The sequence below is a fragment of the Mus pahari genome, chromosome 8 (assembly GCF_900095145.1).
Source record: "Mus pahari chromosome 8, PAHARI_EIJ_v1.1, whole genome shotgun sequence".
NCBI classification, from domain to species: Eukaryota; Metazoa; Chordata; class Mammalia; order Rodentia; family Muridae; genus Mus; species Mus pahari.
The window spans coordinates 60,881,502-60,905,849 of NC_034597.1; the positions used below are offsets into that span (position 1 = coordinate 60,881,502).

The following is a 24,348-nucleotide window of genomic DNA, read 5'->3' on the forward strand; positions in this document are numbered from 1 at the left end:
TTTTTCTGAATAGTCCTGGCTGTCCTGGAACTCACTTTGTAGACCAGGTTGGCCTCGAACTCAGAAATCCGCCTGCCTCTGCCTCCTGAGTGCTGGGATTAAAGGTGTGCGCCACCAAGCCGACTTAGTGGTACTCTTCTAAGCAAGTGGAAAGCATGGTGAAGCAAGACGAGGAATCCATGGAGAACATTGAAGGCCTGGATCTTGGTCTATTTCAGGAGCCTCATGAGGCTCCGTGAAAGAGTTAGCCAGCCCTAAACTTCATATGGGAAAGGCCGGGACAAAGCAAGCTGTAACATACTCTATGACAAGGCCCCACGGGGAGCGTTTGTGTATACCTTTCTGAGTTAAAGACTCTGAGGAAGAGGTCAGGGGAACAGTAGGTCAGTTCTTCAATAGCTTTGTTCATTAAATAGACCTCTGCCATCTGCCATGTGGGGAAGACGCAATGTTTACCAGGCTTGCAGGCAGGAGCATCACCTCTACCTGAAGCCCTTCCACATCCAGCTTCTACTGCTAAACCGACCCTGCTCCTTTCCATCCCCAAAGAGGCAGGATCAACCCACATTGTACTGTCCTTTGGTTATAGAAAGGCAAGACATAGCTTCCAGTCCTGCAGACCATGTATGCTAGATGTGTTCATGCCACCTCCCAGGGAAATTCACAAAGAGAAACTTCAAGGTCTACACAACAGGAAGAATCCTGACTCTCCACCCTAAACCTAAGGCCCTGCGTGCTGAAAGGAAGAAAGGCTATGTTAAGCTCAGAGACCTCCAGACACTTCCCAGACAAACCCTAGGAAGCCAGCATTCTCCCCAGTAATGTAGAAGGGCTTGCTGATTATGTTAAAGTCTGAGGTGGGCAATAAACAAGCAGCCCAAGTTAGGCCTCAGACTAGATCCTTTTCTCCCTGAAGATTGCTATTTAGCTTCACCCTCAGACATCAGCAATTGCTCAGACCTGCTCCTTTCTCTGGGCTTGTCTCTCTGTTCCAAGTTCTGTCTTCTCTGTCCCATTTCCCAACAGCCTCTAGAACAGTGGTTCTCAAGCTCTGATGGGTCATGACCTGTTTACAGGTCCTACACATCATTCACATTACAGTTCATAACAGTAGCAAGATTACAGTTTTGAAATAGCAACAAAAATCATTTTTGTGCCTGGGGGGGGGGTCACCACAACATGAGGAACTATATTAAAGGGCTGAAGCTCTAGGAAGGTTGAGAACTAATATAACAGTGCACTTGGAAACTGACTGAGGGAGGATTCATCAGCAGTATTATCCATTCCCACTTCTGCTAGATGAGGAGTCAAGGCCCAGAGAAGGGACATGACTTTTGTGAAATTGATCATGCTGTCAAAGATGGGACTAGAGCCCTGAGTTCTTGCCTTGGTGCAGAGCTCATCCATTCTTGTCCAGCAAAATGTGTCAGTTACTCCAACCAACCTCCCCCAGGCAGACGTCTCTCAATGTACACAGTGGCCTAGGCTAAACCTTTGGGAAATATTGATCACCACAGGCAATGTCTGAGGGAGGCTGAGTATGGGGCAGGGGGAAATGGGGCAGAGCCATCCACAGGTGTTAGAACACCAAGAGACTCACAATCACACACTACCTGTTTCCATTCATCTCACCCCACACAAAGCTGCAAGACTCTCCCAACCCATGCTCTCTGCCTGAGCTGTTCGTCAAGGATTCTGGGTCTTCTATTATCCTCAAGACCACTCCTGTGTTCCTGCTTACTTATTTCCTAAAGAAATAGCATGGTGATGGCCTGTGACATGTCTCGAGGGAGCCACCTCCGATTGCAAACACTTTTAAAACTAAAAGCCATCCCTTGTTCCTCCTCCTCTGAGCCCCTGGGTCCTGGGAATTTGGGACACATTGTACATACCTCTGCTCTAGGTCATAGGGACTTAGCTGCTCCCCAGACTTAGCTGCCTACAACCCTCCAGGTCCATTTGAAGAAAGCAAATCCCTAGAGAGATCAGAGGAGAGGAATGGAGTGGTTCTCACTGCCTGAGTTTCTGGCTTCTAAAACAGGAACTTGGGCAGAGAAACTCAGTTCAGTGTAGAACTCTAGGTAGTTTGTGGTACACTGGGGCTCCGAATTCTGAGGCCCAAGGCATGTTGTTTGCTTAGATCTTATTCTTCTAAAACCCCATGTACAGCTCCAGGGTCCCCTAAAAGCCTGTTCAGCAACTTGTTCTGCCTCATCCATTATTAATAATATTGTTGTTACCTCTCCCTGCAAGACAGTAGCTCTTGAAAGGCACAGGGACAAGATCAATACTCTTTTTCAAGGCTGTATCCATGCCCCCTTCCAGGTGACCGCAGTAGCACATTTTTGTTAAATGAATAAATAGAACTTGGGATCTTCCCTAACATTGCTGAGGCCTTCTACTCCCGTTGTTGCTGTTGTTTTGTTTGCTAGGATTTGGTGTATTGTTTTCTCTTGAGACTGGGTTGATTGTGAAGCCCAGATGGGCCATGTTGCCTACATTAGCCTCGAACTCATGACCCTCTCCCTGCCTCAACCTCCAGAATTCTGGGATTGCCAGTACCTGTCTGTCATCACACCTGGCTCTCCGAGTCTTCCCTCATTGAATTGCTTCACAGACTAGTCCACCCTGAAAAGCGCTTACTCTGTTTCCATTCGAACCCCGAACCTTCTTGAAGAGGGGGGGGAGGGGACCCTTGTTGTAACAGGAGATGTATGTGAAACGTGCAACATTTTCAATACCAAAGTGTGTAGAGCAAAGCGCAAGCTTCCCGTCTACTGTGTCTCCTCTAGCTCCTTCCACACGACAGTCGCCGTTTGTGTCTCCGAGTTAGAAAACCCGTATCGGACAGAAACAGCAGTGACGAGCCCGTGATGGGTTCTACGCACAGAGCCTTAAAGCACGGCCGGAGCGCAACCACGTCCCGCAAGGAAACTCCGCCTCAAACAACAAGAGAACAAAGTGTTAACGCGTGGGCCCGCCTCCCTCCCGCCTCTTCCGGGCAAAAGGGGGGCGTGTCCCGCATCACTTCCTGGAGACTGGCCGAATCCGGAAGTGATCCTCGAGGAGCTACTTTTCTACCGAGGACCCCGGCAGTCGGCGTGGGTTTAGGACCATGAGCTGGTGAGTGAGGCCGGGTGGCGTCGGTTGGAGCCAGGGCGGCCCGACAGCCCTGCTCCTAAGCGGCTCCGGGAGCCTCCTCGGTGCTCTCCCGGAGGCTCCATCTCTCGGCCAGACTCCCGAGGAGGATCCCTTAGCCTGGGACCCGCGTCTGATCCCTGTTGCCTGCCCTTTCTCCCATCGCATTTCCCTTCAGCTCCTTGGCGTGAGGAGTCCCTCTGCCCTCTTCTCTCAGCTATCCATTGAGGTGGAGTCAGTGTTCTCCTTCGCTCCCGTGGGCATCTCTACACCGCGCTTATCCGCTCCGGAACTGTGTTGCTCACTGAGGCAGACTAGGTACAGTTCTGTGACCAAAACCCAGCTGCTTTCAGACAACTGGAATAACATCACCTAGCAGCGCCTCAAAAGACGAAATTCTTTTTAAAAATTTAAAAGTTGATTCTCACATGGAAAGGATCAGAATTACACCACACACACACACACACACACATTTAATGTGTGATTGGACTGTTTGAATCTTTCCAGGGCTGTGACCCCACTGCCCTCTCTAAGGTAGACATAGCTTAAACTTTATGGCGATCGTTAAACCAAGGAGCCATCGAGATGGGGTGTCACAGCTGCAGATGGTGGGGAGCTCACGGTTGATACCACTGATGTTTGTGATTAGCCTATTGTGGAAGGTCCTCTTTCCCCAAAAGCTAGTCCCTAATTGTTGCTCTGGATTTTTTTTTTTTTTTTTTTTTTTCTCTGGTTTTTTTTTTTTTTTTTTTTTTTTTATGTGCAGAGGGGAAAAGTCATAAATTTTCTGTCTTCCTTGGGCTTCTTTAAAGGCTGTCAGTGTCTTTACCATTAGGCCCAAGAGCCTCTGTGTCCACAGTCCCCACTCTCACAAACTCCCAACTGTTTACAATGCATTTGTATGAATACATTGGCCTCCAAAGAAGTACGAGATTAATCAGCCCTCTTTAGATCCCAAGGTGCATTAATGTAGGGGCTGGACTTGCTCAGAGCCCAGTCTGTTTTGCAAAATAAGTGCATGATAATCAGCTATGAATGAATGAAATTAGCTAGACACCCTCTGAGAAGGCTTTCACGCTTGACCACCAGTGGAGACCAAGCTTTAGCCACAGCAGCTAATGTCAGTCAATGTCAAGGCTAGCATTCTAATGTACAGTGTAAACCACTTCTGCCCCTTCCTCCACCTGCTTCTCAGACTGAGGTTAATTGGTGGACAAATGTCAGACAGCTGGAGAAGCAGGGACGGGGGGGGGGGGGGGGGGGGGAGCCCCCCTGCGGAGCTCTAATCAGCCTCAGCAGGAGATACTCGTTTTTTCCCTCAGCCTCTTGTTCCAAGAGGCCCACAGAAAGCTGGAACCCCTAAAAGCTAACTTCTCCATCTTGTTACAGCTTAGCTACTGACAAGTCAAGGGGCACTTCCTCAGTTCCCTTTGCTAAAGGGAAATCTCCTAAAGCAGAGTCCTTTCTTCTAAGCATCAGTCTGTGTACCTCCAGCTTCACGATGCTAGAAGTCATCTTGGTTTATGCACCTTGAATCTTGGACTCTCTCTTGCCTAATTTTTGAAAATAAAAGTTAGAAAGTATATGTGCTTTCCGTTTAGACTAAAATTTCTATTTAAAAAAAAAATAGAATAAGTGGAGCAGAGGCCTGGGTTCTCTGGATGAGCTGAGGCCAGTTGTTTCTGTCTGTCTTTCAGAAAGATCCCTTCCTCCTCCTCCTCCTCCTCCTCCTCCTCCTCCTCCTCCTTTTCTTCTCCTCCTCTTCTTCCTTCTCCTCCCCTTCTTCCTCCTTTTTTTGAAAACTAGCATTTTTTTTTTCAAACCATTTTCCAACAAAGCCCATCAGGTTGGAGAGACTTGGAATTGGCAGCAACTAACAGGGCTGAGGTTGTCATGAACTAATTGGCCAGTACAAGCACATCTTTGGACGGAGGGTCACAACCAAAAGCATGGCTTTGTCCCTGAAGGAAGAGATCCTTTTCTCTTCCTGCTTCGAGGGCTTCTACGTCATCTCTTGCGTGGACCCTGACCCTCTCTCCCAGAGAGGGGACCAACGCCCGTGCCTGGGCACACAATCGCACTCAGTTCCTAGCTCAATGGCTGGCAGGGGAGCGAGAGTTGGGTCCTTCTGACTCACTTGCAGCGTGGTTTTCCTGCTCCCAGAATGAATCCATCCATTCATCTGAGACTGGAATGTTCACTACGGGAAGAGACCAGAGTGACGTAGAGCCATCATGGGAGGCTGATGCCCAAGGTCAAGTTCACCAAGTACATGGACTAGGCCAAGCCTAGTTAAATAAGGCTGCCGTGGTCCGCAGTGCCCAAAGGGTATCCATTGTTCTGGACTAGGCTGTCCTTTCAAAATGTCACAGTGAGAAATGTCCAATATTGATGCCCTTTGCACACTGTGGACTTTGCAGAAAGAGTAAGAGGTCTTTGTTTGTTTCTTTCACTGTGCAGGCAGCCTACATAACCCCTGTTTACTTAGTGAGTACCTGCACTGCCAGCCACCCACCCACCCATTAGCCTTCCAGCAAGGCAAGTCAGTGGTCTGCCCTATTTGGAAGGAAGCATTGGATATTTGCCTCTCTTGCAGCACTAGTCCACCTCTTGGCCCCAAATCAAATGCCCCCCACTTTGTCCTCACCCCTGCTCCACCTGTTTCTGCATAACTGTGTATTCAGTGCAGTATGTTGTGAAAATGAACTACAACTAGAAGTAATTGCAGGGCATGGTGGCACTTGGGATCTCTGTGAGTTCAAGGCTGAACTGGTCTACAAAGTAACTTCCAGACCAATCAGAGATACGCAGTGAGACCTTGTATCAAAAACGAAGAACAGTGACTTTACTCTCTCTGCCTCAAAGAATTATAGCTTTCCCTGGATCCATGTACCTCCATAATCTGAGGTTTAAATGACAGGACGGGGTGGGGTGCTAAGGTGTCATTTGAGAAGGAAAGGAATTAAAGGTAATAGAGATAACGGTGGACTAGGAAACTGAGTACTCCACTCAAGTCCAGGTTCGGTTGCTCACGGGGTGGCTGGTCAGCCTTCCCAGGTCTTGTTTTCTCCCTCAGTAACATGGACTAGATAATCTCAGAAGATACCTGCCACAGAAGTCAGCTGCTCCACGTGAAGACTGTGTGCCCCTTTCTAACATGTAGGCTTTCTCTCACTCGCAACCTTCTTCGATATTGATAGTCCTCAAAGTGTGCAGTGTGTTTGGAAGGTGAACAACTGATATCCCGCAGGCAGGGTGTCTGGTAAGTTAGGTGTCTTCTCCTCTTAAGGCCTTTTTCAGTTCTGATTTTTATGGAACTGTATGGTGTGACACACACAGATGATATTCAACCAATATTTGTTGATTAAATACTGTTAAACATTACAAAGGTGCTGAATGCTAAGGGACATTTGGAAGGCTGCAAGAGTCAACACTTGCCTTTAGTAAGTGCCTGGAAAGTACTAGAAATACGTGTCAGGATGATGTCAGGAATGATTCCAAGCAGATTTTTAATTTAACTTTGACCTAGCAAGTGCCTACTGTTTCCATGGAGAACTGAGAACAAGATGCAGGTGAAAAGAAGCATGTGGGAAAAGTGATTGGAGAGGGTGCATGACAGGGTCTGTACATCCAGTCGGCAGGGAGGCCCGTCGGCAGGGAGGCCAGCACAGTACATACTGGCCGGGCAGAGGCTCCACAGTTAGACCTTGGCACTCAGCTTTGGAGCCACTTTTTGTACTGCTGTCAGTGCCCTGCTGAGGAGTTGAAATTGAGCCTGGCCTTTGGAAAATTAAGGGCTTTTAAGCAAAGAGGCAATATAGCAAAAGCAGTGATTTAAATTATTGTGGCTGTGGCCTGCAAAGCTCCAAAAGGAGAAAGAATACAGTCATGAAAGCCATTTTAGATGATAGCTTCCCAATAGTTTTATTACAATTTGTGTGTGTGTGTGTGTGTGTGTGTGTGTGTATGCATGCACCAGAGGTCAATCTTGTTTCTCAGGTAGCCCCACCTTGTTATTTGTCTCAGAATACATGTATATTATATTATCTATATATACATATATAAATAATGTAATATGCATATATATAAATGATATGTGTATATAATATATGTATTTGTTGTGTCACAATTTAAATTGATCTATATGCCCTGGGTTAGAACCCAGCACCCAAAAAGAATTGCAGTTTGAAACTGACTATGCAGGAGTATGCTCACAAATATTCAAACTACAAACTAGCACTTGTCACTTCAGCAGTGTGAATATGGTGTTTATTTGTCTGATTTCCATATGTTGATAAAAATACAATTTTTAATTATATTTTAATTAATTAAAATTAATGAGTGCTTGCTGGGGATGTAAATCAGTGACTGGTAGAACACTTGCTTAGCATGTCAAAGGCTGTAGGTTCAACCTCCAATACCAAAGAGAGACAGAGACAGCAGATTTCAGGCAAACAGACCAGTGTCATCTCACAGACAGCATAGGGGCAAGAAGTGTCTGAGGAGAGGAGGTATGGGAACCCACCGGGGTGTTGGGGGCCGGAGGGGCAGATTGGGCTCTGTGGACCTGAGACAGTGGAGCCACAGCAGCCCAGATGAACCACATGCCAGAAGCCAGCTTTGTCACTGTGGATGTCTAGCAGCTATGATACACACACACACACACACACACACACACACACACACACACACACAGAAGTGACATGTTAAGTGAGTGATGTAGCCAGGCATAATGGCATATACCTGTAATCCCAACACTCGGAATACTGAGGCAGGAGCATCATGAGTTTGATGGTAGCCTGGACTACAGATTGAGAGTCTGTCTCAAAAATAAATAAATAAATTAAGCGAAGTAGAAGTCTGTATGTGGACATGAATGAGTCTCAGAAGTCTACAGCTGGGTGTGAAAGCTGGTATCTCAGTGACATTGTGCTGCTTACATAAAGACTAGACCAGAAAAACGATACTAGGGTTTGCTTAGTGAAAATATGAGGAGAATATGAAATTAGCCGGGTGGTGATGGCACCCGCCTTAAATCCCAGCGCTTGGGAGACAGAGGCAGAGGTGTCTCTGTGAGTTAGAGGCCAGCCTGGTCCACAGAGCAAGTTCCAGGACAGCCAGGACTACACAGAGAAACTCGGGGGGGGGGGGGGGGAGGGGGGGGGGGGGGGGGGGGGGACAGGGAGGGAGGGAGGTGAGTCCTAGGATAACAAAAAGGACAGGACTCAGGCTTGGGGCTCCAGCAGCATCTGTAAAGTTGGACACCCAGCCTCTCCTGTCTTCAGGTCTTGCTGACGGATTAGAATGAGAGTGACCCATCTGTCAAGCACTAGAAGGTTCTCAGAGTCATCACCAAGCACCTTGAATTTTCTATCTACTCATTTCCTGGCTTTTAAGCACATGCCAGCCTCCGAGCTGCTAGCACAAATCCTCACACTGTTTAGGGAGAAATGCCCTCTGGGTTGTAAACTAGGGTGTAGCTTGGCCCTGAATGTGGTACAGTCTGCTACCCGACAGCCACTTGCTTCAAGAACAGCACAGAAGTCTTCTGTCCACTCCCCCCTGTGTAACTTCTGTCACTTTGCAGCTCTAACTCTAGGCCTCAGTTTGGTCTTCATCACAGTACCACTGTCACCACCGTCACAGCAAAACTCTCCAGACCTAACTCACTGCATGTCAGGAGCTGTTTCAAGCATTAGACTTACTTAACACCCTCAGCAACCTATAGGCCAAGCAGATGTTTACCCTATTTTATAGGTAAGGAAACTGAGGAAGTTGAGGTGACTTGTGTAAATGTCACAGAGGGTGGTGGACACAGCCAGGATCTGAACCCCAGTGTTCTGACACCTGACCTCCCCCATTGCCATCCCTGTGAAATACAGGATGTATCAGAAGCAGCTCACACAAGAATCTGGCCATAGCAGATGCTTAATAAGTGCTCACTTTGATTTGGCGGTGCCCTTGTTTACATGACCTAACACTATGTGGTTCATTCTGTCTCCCCTTCAGAGGGCAGCTTGGGGGACAGCGGGAAGGAGGGATCACAGATGAGCCAGTGGATTGTCCTGGTCCCACATACAAGTCGGCCAAGTCACAGAGTCATGCTTTTTATTTTTAATTATGCACACACCCTCTTCAAATGAATGGCAGGTCAAGGGTCCTGTTTCAAGCTCTCTGGCTTGGGATGCAGTTAATTCATGTCAAGCCAGGGCTGGAGGCAGTGGTCATAGATAACTGAGGTGAGTGATTTCAGCCCTAGTTGTTCCCCTCTAAGGATGTCTGTCCTTCCCTTTCTCAGGCTGACCTTTCTCTGGCCTTCAGCATAGCAGCTAGAAAAGAGATCCACTGAGCACCTGTCCCAGCAGTGCCGCATGACTCTCTAAACCCTGCCTGGCCAGGACCCAGGCCTTGGTCCTCTACTTGTGTGATTGTTAAAGTGGCAAGCCCTGTGGGCCTTAGACTGGAGCAGGCAGGACTCCAAAGACAGTGACTGAAGGATGGGGCAGGGCCAGTCCTAGGCTGGAGAAGCTGAGGCCTCACGCCCACCTTCCTCTCCTGCCGAGAGACAGTGACTCAGGCCCAGACCACTCCCTGGGGAGCCAGGGTTTCAGCCACTATCAACCACCGCCCACTCTTGCTCAGGCCTCCTTCCCTCTCACCCCCACCCCAGCTCTGTGAGTCTCTTGCCCAGCTGGAGATATCCAGAGACGCAGAAAGGGGGAGCCTAAATCATTCTGGGGTTCTCTACCCACAGGCCTAGATTCCTATTTACCAGAAACACTTTTTGGAAAGGCAGGTGAAGCAGAGAGAGAGAGAGAGAGAGAGAGAGAGAGAGAGAGAGAGAGAGAGAGAGAAAAGCATACAAAGCTTTGAACTCCCAGCCATTGTGTATGTGAGTGCAGGGGATGCTCCCAAGAAGGCAGGACTTGAGTGATGTGCTGGGGTAACTCAGGGGATCCCCACCCAGCCACCATCTGGGTCAGCCTCTTATCTCTGTCCCTGCAGTAGGGGTGGGTGAGGAAACAAAAGATTGAGAAACCTAGCAAATCGAGAATGCAAATAGCCGTTTTGTAAATAGATGTTACACAAGAGCAGGAACTTTTTTGGAAGGTTTTACTGAGACAGACAGAATTAGCCAACTGCCATCGTGCTGCTAATAGAGATATTTACTGTTTGAAAGGAATATATTTGTAGCTTCGGAGAACATCCTGTTGACTTTTCTTTATTGTAAAAAAAAAAAAAAAGAATCCTTTCCCTTCTGTACACACAGAACTTGTTTTTTGTTTTCTTTCTTTCCGAGGTGAGGCATGTTGGAGGTTGAGGGCTGTTTTCACCATTTTGTTACTGAGACCAAAATATCCCTTCCCCTGACCTCTGGTGCTTATGTTTATAGAGTGACCAGCAGAACTGAGAAGTGCCTGCAGAGAGAACTATAAACCTCTTGATTGCTTCCAGAACATAGAGGCCTTCTGGAAAACCCTACTTTCTCTCTGGGCTACTGCTTGTCCCTCTAGTCCCCGGGTGTGTTTGGGGGGGGGGGAGGGCAGGATAAAAGTTGGGTCAGGAGGCACAACTCACATGCTGCCACCTCCCAGAGTAGCAGCTTCTCCTAGCCTGACTGTCACAGGGAAGGACAGAGAACAGAGAGCCTACAGCTTCTTTCCTCTTGTCCCCCCTCCTTGCCACCTCCCTCTGCCCACTGAGAGTATGTCCCATATCAGTGCCAAGGAGCAGCCCATCTGCCCCTGGTTTCTAGTTATTTCCTGGGCACAACAGGGTTATATAAAAAATTAACCCAAAACACTCGCCTCCCTTCATAGTAGCCTCAAAAGCTCTTTAGCATAAATTGCCTTGGGGACTGGAGAGATGGCTCAGTCATTAAGAGCAACTGCTGCTCTTACAGAGGAACTGAGTTCAATTCCCAGTAATGGAATAATGCCTAACCACCATCTGTAACATGACTTCCAGATATCTGACACTGTCTTCAGGTTTCTACAGGCACATTTTACACATATATACATATGGGCATAAAAATGGTAAACTTATAAAATAAAAATGGTAACTTCTCCAGACGAAGGCCACATATGATCTGCAGCTGTCGGCATTCCTTGTCAGTGTACTTTGATTGAGTATCAGATTAGGGACCCAAAGGCAGTTACCTTTTTGTTCTTTATACACCTTTTTGTCTAAGAGTGGGGGTGGGAGTGGGGGAAGGGCTTGCTTGTGTATTTTTCAGGAATCCTAAATCATAGTATAATATAGTATTCTGCAGGACCTGAGTATGGAATAGGACATTGTTTTTGTTCATTCACTTCATCATTCATCACTGTGGATGACAGAAAAGGTCCATGACATCATGGCACAGGTTTTCCTTATTTGTCACTAAAGGTGGCCCTTAGTAAGGATGCAGTAAATATTTACCCGAAGGCTGACAACATTGCACTGTACCTAAAACAGTACCTGCCAGGGTTGCAAAGAAGAAAAACATTCAGTCTTTGTCCCTGATAAGCTACGTATCATGATCAGAAAGCAAGATGTAGATACATAGAAGTTAATTAACCTGTACCCTTTACTAAGCAGAACACCAGTAATGATAGGATAGATCAATATTAGGAAATATATTTGCTCACTTTATCACAGTGGTACATCATAGGAGAGTAAATGGCTCACCCAGATGCATGCTGCCAAGCCATTGACTTGCCAAAAATGTGGCCTTTGGGTCTTTTAGTAATCTAGGAACAGAAAGCTACTTCCTTCCTGTTTGCAGGCTTTCTGACTGAAGTCAGTGATTCCCTTCATGTTTCTTAGTGAAAGAGCAAATGCAAAGCCATCTTATTCTTACAAAAAAAAAAAAAAAAAAAAAGACTTTCTAGTTAGCACAGTAACTAGATAAGAAGAAAGCATAGGTTCAAGTATTTGTAAAGACAAGGAACATTTTATCATTACTTTCCTGTATCTATTTGGAAACCCTAATTAGTCTTCTCTTCTGCAGTTGAATCTTTTGAGTTATACAGGTTAAGTATATAGGTATGGTAGTGTGGCGGGTGGTTAAAAGGGAAATATATCCAGCAAGATAAAACAAAAAAGAATCCCATTTCATGGGATTAGAAAAATTAATAACTACTATGAAACATTCCTAAGACTTATAGAGCTAAAAATTTTACATTTAAATATTACTTTGGGCTCTTGATAGCCAACAAAATAAATGTAGAAGCCCTATTTAAACAAGAAAGGGGGGGCTGGAGAGATGGCTCAGTGGGTAAGAACACTGACTACTCTTCCAAAGGTCCCGAGTTCAAATCCCAGCAGCCACATGGTGGCTCACAACCATCTGTAATGGGATCTGATGACCTCTTCTGGTGTGTCTGAAGGCAGCCACAGTGTACTTGTGTATAATAATAAATAAATCTTTAAAAACGAAAGAAAGAAAGAAAGAAAGAAAGAAAGAAAGAAAGAAAGAAAGAAAGAAAGAAAGGAAGGGGGGAGGGGAGGAAGGGGGAGGGGAGGGAGAGAGGGAGTCAGTCAAGAGAGGTTGATGGAAAAGAAATGAAAAATCAAGTCTTATGACTAAGGGACACAGGAAAAAGACTTGAATGAGCAAATGGAAATATTACCACCCTAGGTGTAAACTTATGTGTCTGTGGATTTAGGATCTTCACACACTTAAAGTATGATGCATCCCTAATGATATTAAGTATGTATTTATAGGGCTTTAGTGTGGAGGGAGGACACAGCAGATGATTCATCTTGAATAATAAAACAAAAATAGCTCTAAATATTACCTGGAAAGTCATGCAATGAAAAGGGATTAATTTTACTGGCTGTTAAAATTTTTACTTATTTGTGAAACAGTAGGAATATTTAACACCAATACATGATTTTTCTCAAAGATATTTTTTAAGTCATGCCTGTAATGTCAACACTTAGGAGGCTGAGGCAAGAGGATCGCTGTGAATTTAATGTCAACTTATATTATAGAATGAGTTCCAGGCTAATGTAAGCTACAGAACGAGAACCTATCTTTAAAAAACAACAACAAAAAACAACACAACAACAAAAGCCCACATAAACAAACACCAAAAAAAAAGAAGAAGAAGATTGTATAGTACGTGTTCAGGTGTGTGTTGACAACAGTACCAGGACAACCTCAGCTGCTGTCCCCAGGAGCTGTGTGCCTTGTGTGTCTTGTCTTTTAAGATAGGATCTCACCAACCTGGGACTCCAAGTAGGCTAAGCTGGGAGACTAGCAAGCCATGGGGATCTGCCTGTCTCCAGTTCTGGGATCATAAATTATAAGTATGTGCCAGCACACCTAGCTTTATAAAAAAGATCAAGTTTAATTCCTGTTAAAGCAACTCTGTAGCCACACACTTTAAATAAATTCTAAGTGGATACAAGATTTAAGAATAAAAACAAGGGCTGGAGAGATGGCTCAGAGGTTAAGAGCACTGACACTGACTGTTCTTCCAAAGGTCCTGAGTTCAAATCCCAGCAACCATATGGTGGTTCACAACCATCCATAATAAGATCTGATGCCCTCTTCTGGGGTGTCTGAAGATAGCTACAGTGTATTTATATATAAAATAAATAAATAAATAAATCTTTTTAAAAAGTTAAAAAAAAAAAAGAATAAAAACAAAAACAAAANAAAAAAAAAAACCCACTAGAAAGGGGACACAGGATCATCAAATCAATCTTAAGAAACTTCCCAGTCTTAAAGCTCACTCCAAAGCCACAGGAAGAGAGATGGGGTGAACTGGCTTGTAAATTAATGGAATGAAATTGAGGATCTGACACCCAGAGTGTAAACTGGCCTCTCACAACTCAACAGGACTAAAGAAAGCCCAATGTGTTTCTCCAGTGGTACCCATGTAATCCATAAACACACGGAAGGGAGAAGATGTTCAGCATCATGAGAAAGATGCAAATCCAAGCCACAGTGAACTTCCCTCACACCCACCTGCTGGAGGGGGAAAATAGCTAGACCCTAAACTGGCACTGGGCAATTCCAAGAACCATCATCCAAGTTTCTGCTGTGCCGTAGCAGGATGCAGGGTCCCCCTCCCTAAGAGAGCTCTATACTAGGCACATACAGGTGGAGTTACTCTGAGAAGCTAATGAAAACTTTACCTCAGGAACCCTGACTTGCACAAACGCTGTCCAGCCCCTTTAGAAAGAACCCTAGCCTTGTGGTCATGTGGACCTGTTTTTCTAAACTGAAAGCATTTCTACCACAATTAATTAATCTTTATTGTTTGCTTAAGCTTCTGTCTTCTCACTCTGTCTTGTTTTAACCCCTCAAGTCACTCAGCTCTGACATAGCCTGTGCCTTTATTTGGGTGGGTCTGGGAGGTTGAATTGAGATTATATTGTTTAATCTGCCATTTGTAAAGGCATTTTTGGACATTTTTGAATAAAACAAATGAAAAATGACTAGCTCTGAGTTTGAAGTATACAAAAAGTATTTCTGAAGCCGCCTTTCAATTTTTAAAGTAAAAGAGAAACTGAGGACCGAAACTCACTGGTAGAATGCTTGCCTGGTGAACCTGGGTTCAATCCCTCGAACTATAAAAAATGAGAGGGAATTAGATGTAACAACGAATGAGACAGAAATGTTAAATGTAAGGGAGCAATTACATCAATGGAAATCAAATAATATAACAGTATTTTCAGTTTGTAAACTAGTCATCAGTAAGGAGACTAAATCAATTTTAAATATTAATGATAATTGTTTAAGAATCCATTTGGTAAACAGGAAGGAATCACATGGATAAGACAGGAATTTCTGGCGGATTGATTGTGAAAGACACAACAAAGATAACAGAGCTCATGATGTGTCTCCTACAAGGACATCAGTGACAGAATGGTGACTGTCACTCGCTCCAAGAACATGAGATAAACCACTCTACAAGAAATCTTGCACTATGCCCTGGAGTCTTACAGTTTATTTACAGAAGAAATGTGGGATTTTCCTAAATTTTACAGCAATATTAAATTTTATATTTATACATTATTAGTTAGCAGGGAAACACTATTTATTTCTAAATTGTAAGTAGTAGAAAACAAATTCAGTTAACTCTATGAGAGGGAAAAAACTGAATTCACTTTTTCCCTTGAGAAAACGATACTGACTCTGGCATGTGAAGAGACAAAGGCCGAACAGCCAGGAGAGGGAATAAATATATAGAAGTGTGCAAGAAGATGAGTAAGAAAGACGCAGGTTACCCTCGATTTTCCTTTCCATTTGTTTACTTCCAATTTTTATCTTTGAAGCCTTTTTCTACACTTAAGTTTTCACTTTCACATTTATTTATATCTTTTTTCTTTAAAAAGGGATGCAAAATTCTATACCCACTGGCCTACAAATCCCTAACCATCTCTGAGAGATTGGACACAGTCAAGGGAAAGAGGACCACAGTGAAGTCGGGGATGAAATGTGTGTCCACAGCCAAGAACCAAGACATGCCCCTCCCTGCCAGCACACATGGCGCACACCCTGCTCCACCCACCAGCGTCTCAGAATGCTGAGCAGGGTGGCCTCTAGTCCCAGTGCAGAGGCTACTGGGCTCTTCCCTTCCCAGGAGAAAAAAACTACATGTCAAGAAGATCCCCACACAAATGGTAGTCAGATGGCTCTTCATGATCAACCAACATCCTATGCACCTCAAAATTTTCTTTTGTCCCCAAGTCATATATGTGAGGCTTCCAAGGAAGATGTGTCAGACCAATCCATAAAGACTAGAAAAAAAGGGACTGGAAAGGGAGAAGAAACTTTAAACTGCTACAGTCCACAGAGAGATGAGCCAACCGGGAAATCAAAATGATACCACAAAGAACAGTCAAAACACAAGCAACAAAATGATACCACAAAGGACAGTCAAGCTCTGAGGTTAAAAATATGCTAGTGGGGAAAATACAGAAGAAAACCTGGGATTCAGCCTCAGCACTGAGGTGGTGGTGATAGCTACACGTTTTATAAGTGGTTATTACTATTAACAATTGGGTTTCTTTTTGCAAAACACATTGAATTAAAACCATGTCCCTGGGATTAAAGTCATTAAGTAAAACCTGATAGCAGAAATGCACAAATAATTAGAAAATAAAATTAAGAAAATGTTGAAAAGCAGAGAAATCAGAAATCGAGAGGGATCAGCAAGATGGCAGCAGGTACCAGACAATGGAGGAAAGAGCGCCAATCATGTCTTAGAGATTGCCAGCTGCCCAGTGAGAAGCCAGCACAGTAGGTGAAAACAGACCATGGCAAACCCACCATCCTTTGGACTTGCAAAAAGAAAATAAAAAATGGACCACATAGAAAGGGCAGAAATCAAGGTGGCTTCAGATTTCACAGAGACTTCATACTTATTGGGATGTTGGAAGATGAAAAAGTAATACATTTGAAATTCAAAAAGAAATTTTGTCCAGGCATGTGACACACCTGTAGTCCCAGACTCAGGATGAGGCAGGAGAGTCATACCTGGGAAAAAGAGAAACCTTGACTTAAAACACTATATAGCATGGTGGCGCACACCTGTAATCCCAGCACTCGGGAGGCAGAGGCAGGTGGATCTCTTGAGTTCGAGGCCAGCCTGATCTACAGAGTGAGTTCCAGGACAGCCAGAGTTCCACAGAAACCCTGTCTCAGAAAACAGACAGTACAACAGACACTGATGGCACGGCTCAGTGGGCAAAGGCTCCCACCCCCATGCCTGACAGCTAGAGCTCCACCCCTGAGACCCACCCAGTAGAATGACCTGACACAGCATTACACGTATGCACATACACAACAAGTGTCTAATATTTTTTTTTAAATCAGTGATGAAAACTATTGGCATATTACATGAAAATGAATAGTACTAAATGCTGGTGAGAGTGTGGGGGAAGGGGAGCCTGTATCCACTGCTGGTAGGAGTGTAAACTTGTACCACCACTATGGAAATCACTATGGAGGTTCCTCAGAAAACTGAAACTAGAACTACCATACGAGTCAGCCACTCGAATCTTGGGTCAGTACACCAAAGCAATACCTGCACATCCAGTTACTAACTGTACCAGTCACAAAAACCAGGGCATACATTTACCCTATGATTCTGTCAACAAATAGATGGGCAATGAGAATGTGGAGCATGGGCACAGGGAAGGTTTTTGCAGCCATAAAGAAAAATGAAATCATGACATTTATTTGTAGGGGGAAAAAATGGTTGCAACTGGAAGTCATTATGTTAAACAAAATAAGCCAGACTCCAAAAGACAAATCCCATGTGTGTTTTTCCTCTTGCAGAAGCTAAATTTAAAAGGGTGTGTGTGTATCACAAAATTAGAAAAGGGATCATGAAAGGAAGAGAACTTAGGGGAAGTGGGAAATTGAGCGGAGTGCTGGGATCCACATACCAGGAAAGCTAAAGCAAGCCTGGTGGGACACAGGGAACTGCTGAGAGCAGGAGGGTAAAGTACTTCTCTCCAGATGGGTGACAATGCTGTAAGGAAACCCATTACTTTGCCAAATTAGTAAATTTTTAAATACTAGACTTAAAAATTATGTTTCATATCAAAATGTTCATGTTATGGACATTTTTTTTCTTTTCAGAGGTTATTATCAGTACATGTGTGGATAGATACAAGTGTGCAGATGCATGTCTGGAGCAATAACTCAGCTGCTCGCTGCTTTGTTCTGCTCGGTCTTACCTCTACAGTGTGTGAGCGAGCACTCAGCGGTTGTGTTCTTCATCATTTGTAGTTTTCCACGTCTTCTAAGGTTCGAACACTAATCAGGTGGTGTTTTTGTAGTTAAGAAAAAAAACCTGAAGGGTTGGGGTTTTTTGTTTGTTTGTTTGGTTGGTTGGTTTCTTGGTTTTTTGGTTACTTGAAGAATTACAGCAAGTGCAAAGAGGAAAGAAGACAGGAGCCACATTCTCTCACTCAGGACTGACACTGCTAGCACATTTGCCTCAGCTATTTTTCTTTCAGCCCATGTAAAAATATACATAATTAATACTAATGAAGCAGTAACCTCGGGTGGAGATAATGGCTGGCAGGGGGATCTTTTTTTCTTCTTTCTCACCCTTTTCTTGAAACTTTTCAACGAAACCATTCTAAGTAAGCAAAGGCTCCATTCGGGTGTAGCTGTATGCCTCATTTTCCTGTGTGATCCAAGTAGTGCTGACTACTTAAATTTAGGATGGGAAATAAGGAGTATAGATTCTGAGAAAGTAGGGATGGCCATGTGGCCGAAGTAGGTTCACGGTGAGCCCGGAGTGTCTTGTATTAAAGGAGGTACGACTTAACTCGAGCAGGTGCCCGTGCACTGATGGGAATATGTCTGAAGGTCACATGAGCCAACTGTAACACTCTCAGTGGCCCAACTAAAGCAGTTTTGAGTATCAAAGCATATTGGATTATGAACCAGAGTATAAAATATGTTCACACTGATATGAATGATGGCCTAAAAAAGTAAAATAAATAGTGACTCCCTAGTGGAGAGGAGGGACGGACCACAGTAGGGGAACTTTGGAAGCACTTCCTCAGCCTGTGGCTCAGTGGGGACAGCAGGGGTGTATCATGTCTGCAGTATATCCGTGAGGAGACGTGACAAGAATGGGGTTTTTGTTGTTGCTGTTTTAAAGGTTTATTTTTACTTATGAGTCTGTGTGAATGTATGGCACATGTATGTAGATATCTACCAAGGCCAGAGAAAGGCATCAGATACCCTGGCGCTGGCAGTGTAAGTGGCTGTGAGCTGAACCATGTTGGTGATGGGAGCTGAACTCTGGTCCTCTGAAAGAGCAACCAGTACTCTTTTTTTTTTTTAAAAGATTTATTTATTTATTATATGTAAGTACACTGTAGCTGTCTTCAGACACTCCAGAAGAGGGCGTCAGATCTTGTTATGGATGGTTATGAGCCACCATGTGGTTGCTGGGATTTGAACTCCGGACCTTCAGAAGAGCAGTCGGGTGCTCTTACCCACTGAGCCATCTCACCAGCCCTGCAACCAGTACTCTTAACCCACTGAGTCACCTCTCTAGCTCTCAAATCCCAAAGGGTGTGAGGAGGCAGTCTAACTATAAACCATCTGGCCAGTCCCCGTTAAAACTGCCAGTGTCATCAAAGCGAGGGACATCTAACACTGTCACACCAAGAGGCACTTAGGAACCAAATGTAGTGTGGTAGACTGCATGGATTCCTGGTTCTGAAAAGGACACTGAAGAGAAACTAAGGCGATCTGAATAAACTATAGATTTTATTATGTCATTCCAGGTTTATTAATCATGACTAATGGGCCATACTAATGTAAGATGTTCATAAGAGGGAGCAGGGCAGGGAGGCATAGTAATTATGATACTAAACAATTTTTCTGAAAATCAAGAATAAAATGTTTATTTTACTTAAAAGGTGTTATAGCAGGTAGACATGGCTTTGGAGTGAGCAAGTTGAAAAACTGCAGGTAGTCTGAAAAAATCCTGTCTGATCATCGGTAACTACAGTGGAGATCTGGCTGCCTGCAGGGGACCGGTTTCCCTGGTGCGGAAACACACTGTTCCACACAGGTTCTCAGCCGTCAACCCCTCCTGATCCCACAAACTCTAGAACAGCTCTTGAGAAGAACCCTCAAGTGAGTGGCAGAGAGAAGGGGGGGGGGCTTGGGGAGCAGCACAGTTACCCTGAGCTTGTCTTGTCTCCTTTATGATCCACTTCCTTCCTGCAGAGTGACAGAGAAGGTCAAGGTGAGAAACTGGTTCCCTCCTGCCGGGCTGCTCTGAAAGGCCTGTGATTTCAAGCTGAACTTTAGCAAGGCCCTGGCTCCTTAGGCACCATCCGCCAACTACTAGCTTCCTTGTCATTCCAAACTGAGACCTTTCTGAGGATTATAATGGATGTGTACTCCCCACATTCTTGGGGTATACATTTTTTGTAGGTGAGCAAGAGGATCATCTCATCCTACTGGCTACATAGTTGAAGAAACTGAGTTTCAGAGAGACTTGCTTTTTCAATGAATGGCCAAACCAGTGAGGCAGAGACCGGGTCTGCTTCCTGGTTAGAACTTGTCCCACTACAGCTTCCTTCCCAGAGAACCCGGGTGATGTGTGGCCCCAGCACCTCAGCTGCCTCCAGAGTGTTCCTCGGGGGTTCATGTTCATCAGTCACCAATACCAGTCTCCAATCTTACGGAAAGCATTATGGGGACTGGGACAGAAACCCAGCTCCCCCTGGGCCTTTTCCTCCTTAGACCTGAGAAAGAAGCAACAACTTTCTCTCTTCTCCCCTTTCCAGTTTCACGGCATACCTTTTCCATCTGATGGTGATACAACTCTCAGTCTGTTTTCAGCAAGCCCTCAAATGGTTAACTCTCCCAAATTATGGGGCTGGGTTAACAATAAACAGGATGTCCTCCAGAAATTAAATTTAAACCGCCGTGACTCAGGCCGGCCCATCCCCTCAACCAGATCGCTGTCTGGGGGTTATTATCGGTGGTTAATTATACTGGTGGGGTTGGCACAGTGTTGGTCAGCTTGGGCCAGGTGGAGGCGGGTGTGGGAGAATGGCTAAAGGGAAGGATGAGAGTAGAGCCTAAGGGTTGGTGATAACAGCACTGGCACATTGGTCTGTCAGAGGGACTGGCTTTGGGCTTCTTCCCAGAGTTAGTCCCTATATTCACTTCCCACACGGAGACAGGAAAGGTAGGGGAGACACATTACCATTTCTGTAACCACTGGGATGAACCGTGTTAAATATCCAGCCCTGGCCAACAACAGGGTCCATGTTGTTGGGACTGAAAGACATCTTTCAATTGCCTGTGTCAATCCACTCACTCCTGAGAGCCGGAAAGGGTCCAAGCAGCCTCTTGGGCCTCAGGGCATCCTGCTAAAGTAAGTGGAACCTGAGCTATGGCTCCCCTTCTGAGCCCTCCCCCCAAGATCTTGTTAGGTCTGCCCACTTCCAGATGAGCATGGGAACCTGGTGAACAGCTTCTTAGCAAGTTCAAGGCAGGCTTAGGCAGATTCTTTACCAAGTAAGCCACATTTGATCACATCTGTTTTTAACTAGTCATAAATGTTTCTTAGTATGTCATCTCCCCTTAGCATGCCCAGAAACCTCACAAGATACACTGTAGCCCCTATGGGGAAACTGAGTACCTCTCTCTTACAGAGGATGAGGGATGTTGTGGGCTTTTTCAAGGATGTGTTTTTAAGACTAGGGAGTCATGTTTCACACTTAGTAGTTCCTCAAATAAGATTCACAGATCCTCAAGGTATCTCCCTCCCCCCACTTTTCCCATGTGTTTAAGTGACAGACCATTCATACGAATGATATTTCGGCAGGCAGGAGTGATGAGGAGCCTGCATGGCACATGATCTGTCCCAGAACCCAGCTGGGTGCTATTGGATCACGTGTGCTCAGACCATGAGGACTAGGGGACCAAGTGTTGATCCCCTGTGTGCATCCATTCCTCCAGCCCAGCCTACCCCATGTCTCACATCATCTCTCTGTCTCTTCCTCTTACAGGATTCCATTTAAGATCGGGCAGCCCAAAAAGCAGATTGTTTCCAAAACAGTGAGTAACCTAGTTCTTATGCCCTGAGACTCAACTGTACCCCACATGACCTGTATGTGCATGGAACCTCCGCCTTCTGGTCTTTCCTCTCAGTACTGGAGATTGAACATACGTTGTGCATACTAGGCAAGTGCTCTATTGGTGAGCTACCCTCGCAGGGCAGAACCTGAGCACTGAAAGTGCACATTTGGGAGCTGGAGGGTCAGAGCCCTGAGCCTTATTCCCAGTCATTGGTTGTAGAACTTGTGGTCCACAGGGGTCTCCTGTTTCCCCAACTTTGGACAGCTGTAGATCCTCTCCATCCAAGCATCCTATCCTGGGAGAGCTCTGGAGCATAGGCATGTACACACCTCCCCTTGCACACACACCTCCCCTTACACACACACATACCCTTGCACACACACATACCCTTGCACACACACACATACCCTTGCACACACACCTCACAACAGTGCCAAAGGCCTTTCTTTCTGGCCACCTCAACAACATAAAAGACCAGGCAGGTTTTCCAGGTAGCCTACTTCTTTTTGTTTGAACCCATGATATTTATTGCTGTTTTATGTCTGAAGTTGGGGAGGGAGAACCACAGATCACAGAACGTTAGAGCTTGAAGCCCATGGACCTCGTCTGCCCTCACCATCTGGTTTTTCCATAGCGTGGAGGAGACATTGTTAGAGCTGACAGTCCTCTCCTGGAGAGCAGGAGTCAGCACTTGGTCTGTGGCCCTGCTCACTCTGCCGTCTTTGCTTTGCACTGTTCCCGCTCTGGAGCTCCATCTGTCTAGAGTAGCCTCAGCTCCTCACACACAAATGAGGCTTCGGGTTTTAACAGGCATGATCCTACATGTAAATACCAAACTCCGTGATGACAGCTCAGGTCCCAGCACTGTCCATGCAGTCGAGGCCCCTGTGCCCATCCTCTGAGGTCCTTGTCTCCCCCCTTCCCTTCTTGGCTCAGCCACCAGAGCTAGAGGGAAGATCCTGTTTTGGTTTGGCAGGAAGTTCAGCACATCTGACCAATGTCTCCATCTTCAGGAAGTCCAAAGTTAGGTCACAGGAAAAAAGCTGGGCTCAACTTAAAAGAGTCGCCCTCGGCCTCATGCAATGGCAGGTTGTAATAGACTCGGTGTCGCCTCCACCGCTGACCATCTGTGGAGCGAGTGTCTCTGCTAAGACTCAGAAAGTCTGGCTCTACAAATGCTGGGCTCCAAGAAGTGGGAGGGTGTGGCTTTAAGCCTCCAGAGAGTCATCTCCGAAGATCCAAAGAAAAGTGGTTTTGAAAGGGTCTTTCTCCTACTTTGTTCACAACCACAAACAAGAAGACAGAAATCCCTCCCTCACCATGACTTTCATCTTTCATCGATGGCTTTGATCCCACAGAGCAGGATGGGCTACAATGCACTTTCCAGCTCCTTGCCAGAGTCTGTTGGTGGAAAGGTCTTGGTTCCCGGGGGTATTTTTTTAGAGAAGGAATTATTTATTTTGGCTTATGGTTCCAGGGGTCTCAGTCCATCATGGTAGGGGATCCTAGATCCTTTATTTGAGGAATAGCAAAGACTTCCAAGGAAAATCAATCTTCCCACACCCCTACCCAGTCCCCTAGCTTCCCTTCTCCCCTCCCTATACAACCGTCTAATTTCTTGCTGGAGACTTGTCATCCTTTAGTCTGTGGTGTCCCTTCCCCCCACGCTGAGCAAGTATGCAGTAGGTGTTAGGGAGCCAGGTAAGAGACTGACTTCCTGAACTCTGGCTCTGCCTCTGGGATCTGAGACTTTTGGCACATGCCTTAGCCAAAAGTGTGTAAGGTAAGGCTAACCGTAGTACCTATGTCACACGCATGAAGAGTCTCACCCAAACCAGCGCGTATCGGGCACTTAGTCCATGTCTGCTCGATAAGAATCACTCATTGACAGCTGGCTTGGCTTCCTCCAAAGCCATCAAGGACTCAGCCTGTCCCAGCAGCTCCATCCCCCAGTTCACTGGAGTTGTAGGCTAAGCCTTTGATCTTTCACCAGCAGTCAAAGCTGAGGGGTGGCTTAGAATGGAGTTTTTGTCTGCACAACTTGTTCCCATCAGTTCCCTGGGGGTGTTTAAGCATAGGTAGTAGGACCCTGGCTTTTCTGGATGGAGTCTTGCTCACCTCTCTACCCCTAACACAGGCTTGGGCTGTGCAGATCCCTGGCAGCTGTCCCCGGACACTGCTGACACACTCTGGGATAGGAGTGGCTGCGGCTGCCCAGGTTATTGGAAGTCATGACAGCCCTGTCATGGGAAGAAATGTTCATGCTATGTTCATGAATTTTCAGGTTTTTGGCTCAGGGTGTCCAGCTTCCAGCCACAAAGAAAACATTGTCTTTGCTCTCGCTGCCTGCCTGTGCTCAGGTGACCAACATGCAATGGTGATTGTTGAAGCTGTGGCAGGAATGGCATGTTCTCTGCAGGGGCTGACCATTGGCACTGAGACCAGGACCTCAGCTTCCACTTCCAGACCCAACTTTGTCAGTTCCCTCTGGAGCCTCAGAGCATCTTAACACGAAGAGAGAACACAGACATAGAAACACACATCATATCACATAACAGAAACACACACATACACATTACACATATACATACACAGACACACACACATACACACATAATACATACTTGCCACACATG

The 24,348-nt window shown here is 45.6% G+C and overlaps 1 protein-coding gene across 1 annotated transcript in view; it reads left to right on the forward strand.

Annotated features, from left to right (window-relative positions):
* The first annotated feature begins 3,019 nt into the window (after positions 1 to 3,019).
* Positions 3,020 to 24,348, forward strand: part of Bin3 (bridging integrator 3) — a 40,477-nt gene continuing 19,148 nt past the window's right edge. Inside the window, exons 1-2 of the mRNA XM_021204237.2 lie at positions 3,020 to 3,123; positions 21,643 to 21,691. Coding sequence (XP_021059896.1) covers positions 3,116 to 3,123; positions 21,643 to 21,691 — 57 coding nt within the window. The 5' untranslated portion in view covers positions 3,020 to 3,115. The remainder of the gene's footprint in view (positions 3,124 to 21,642; positions 21,692 to 24,348) is intronic.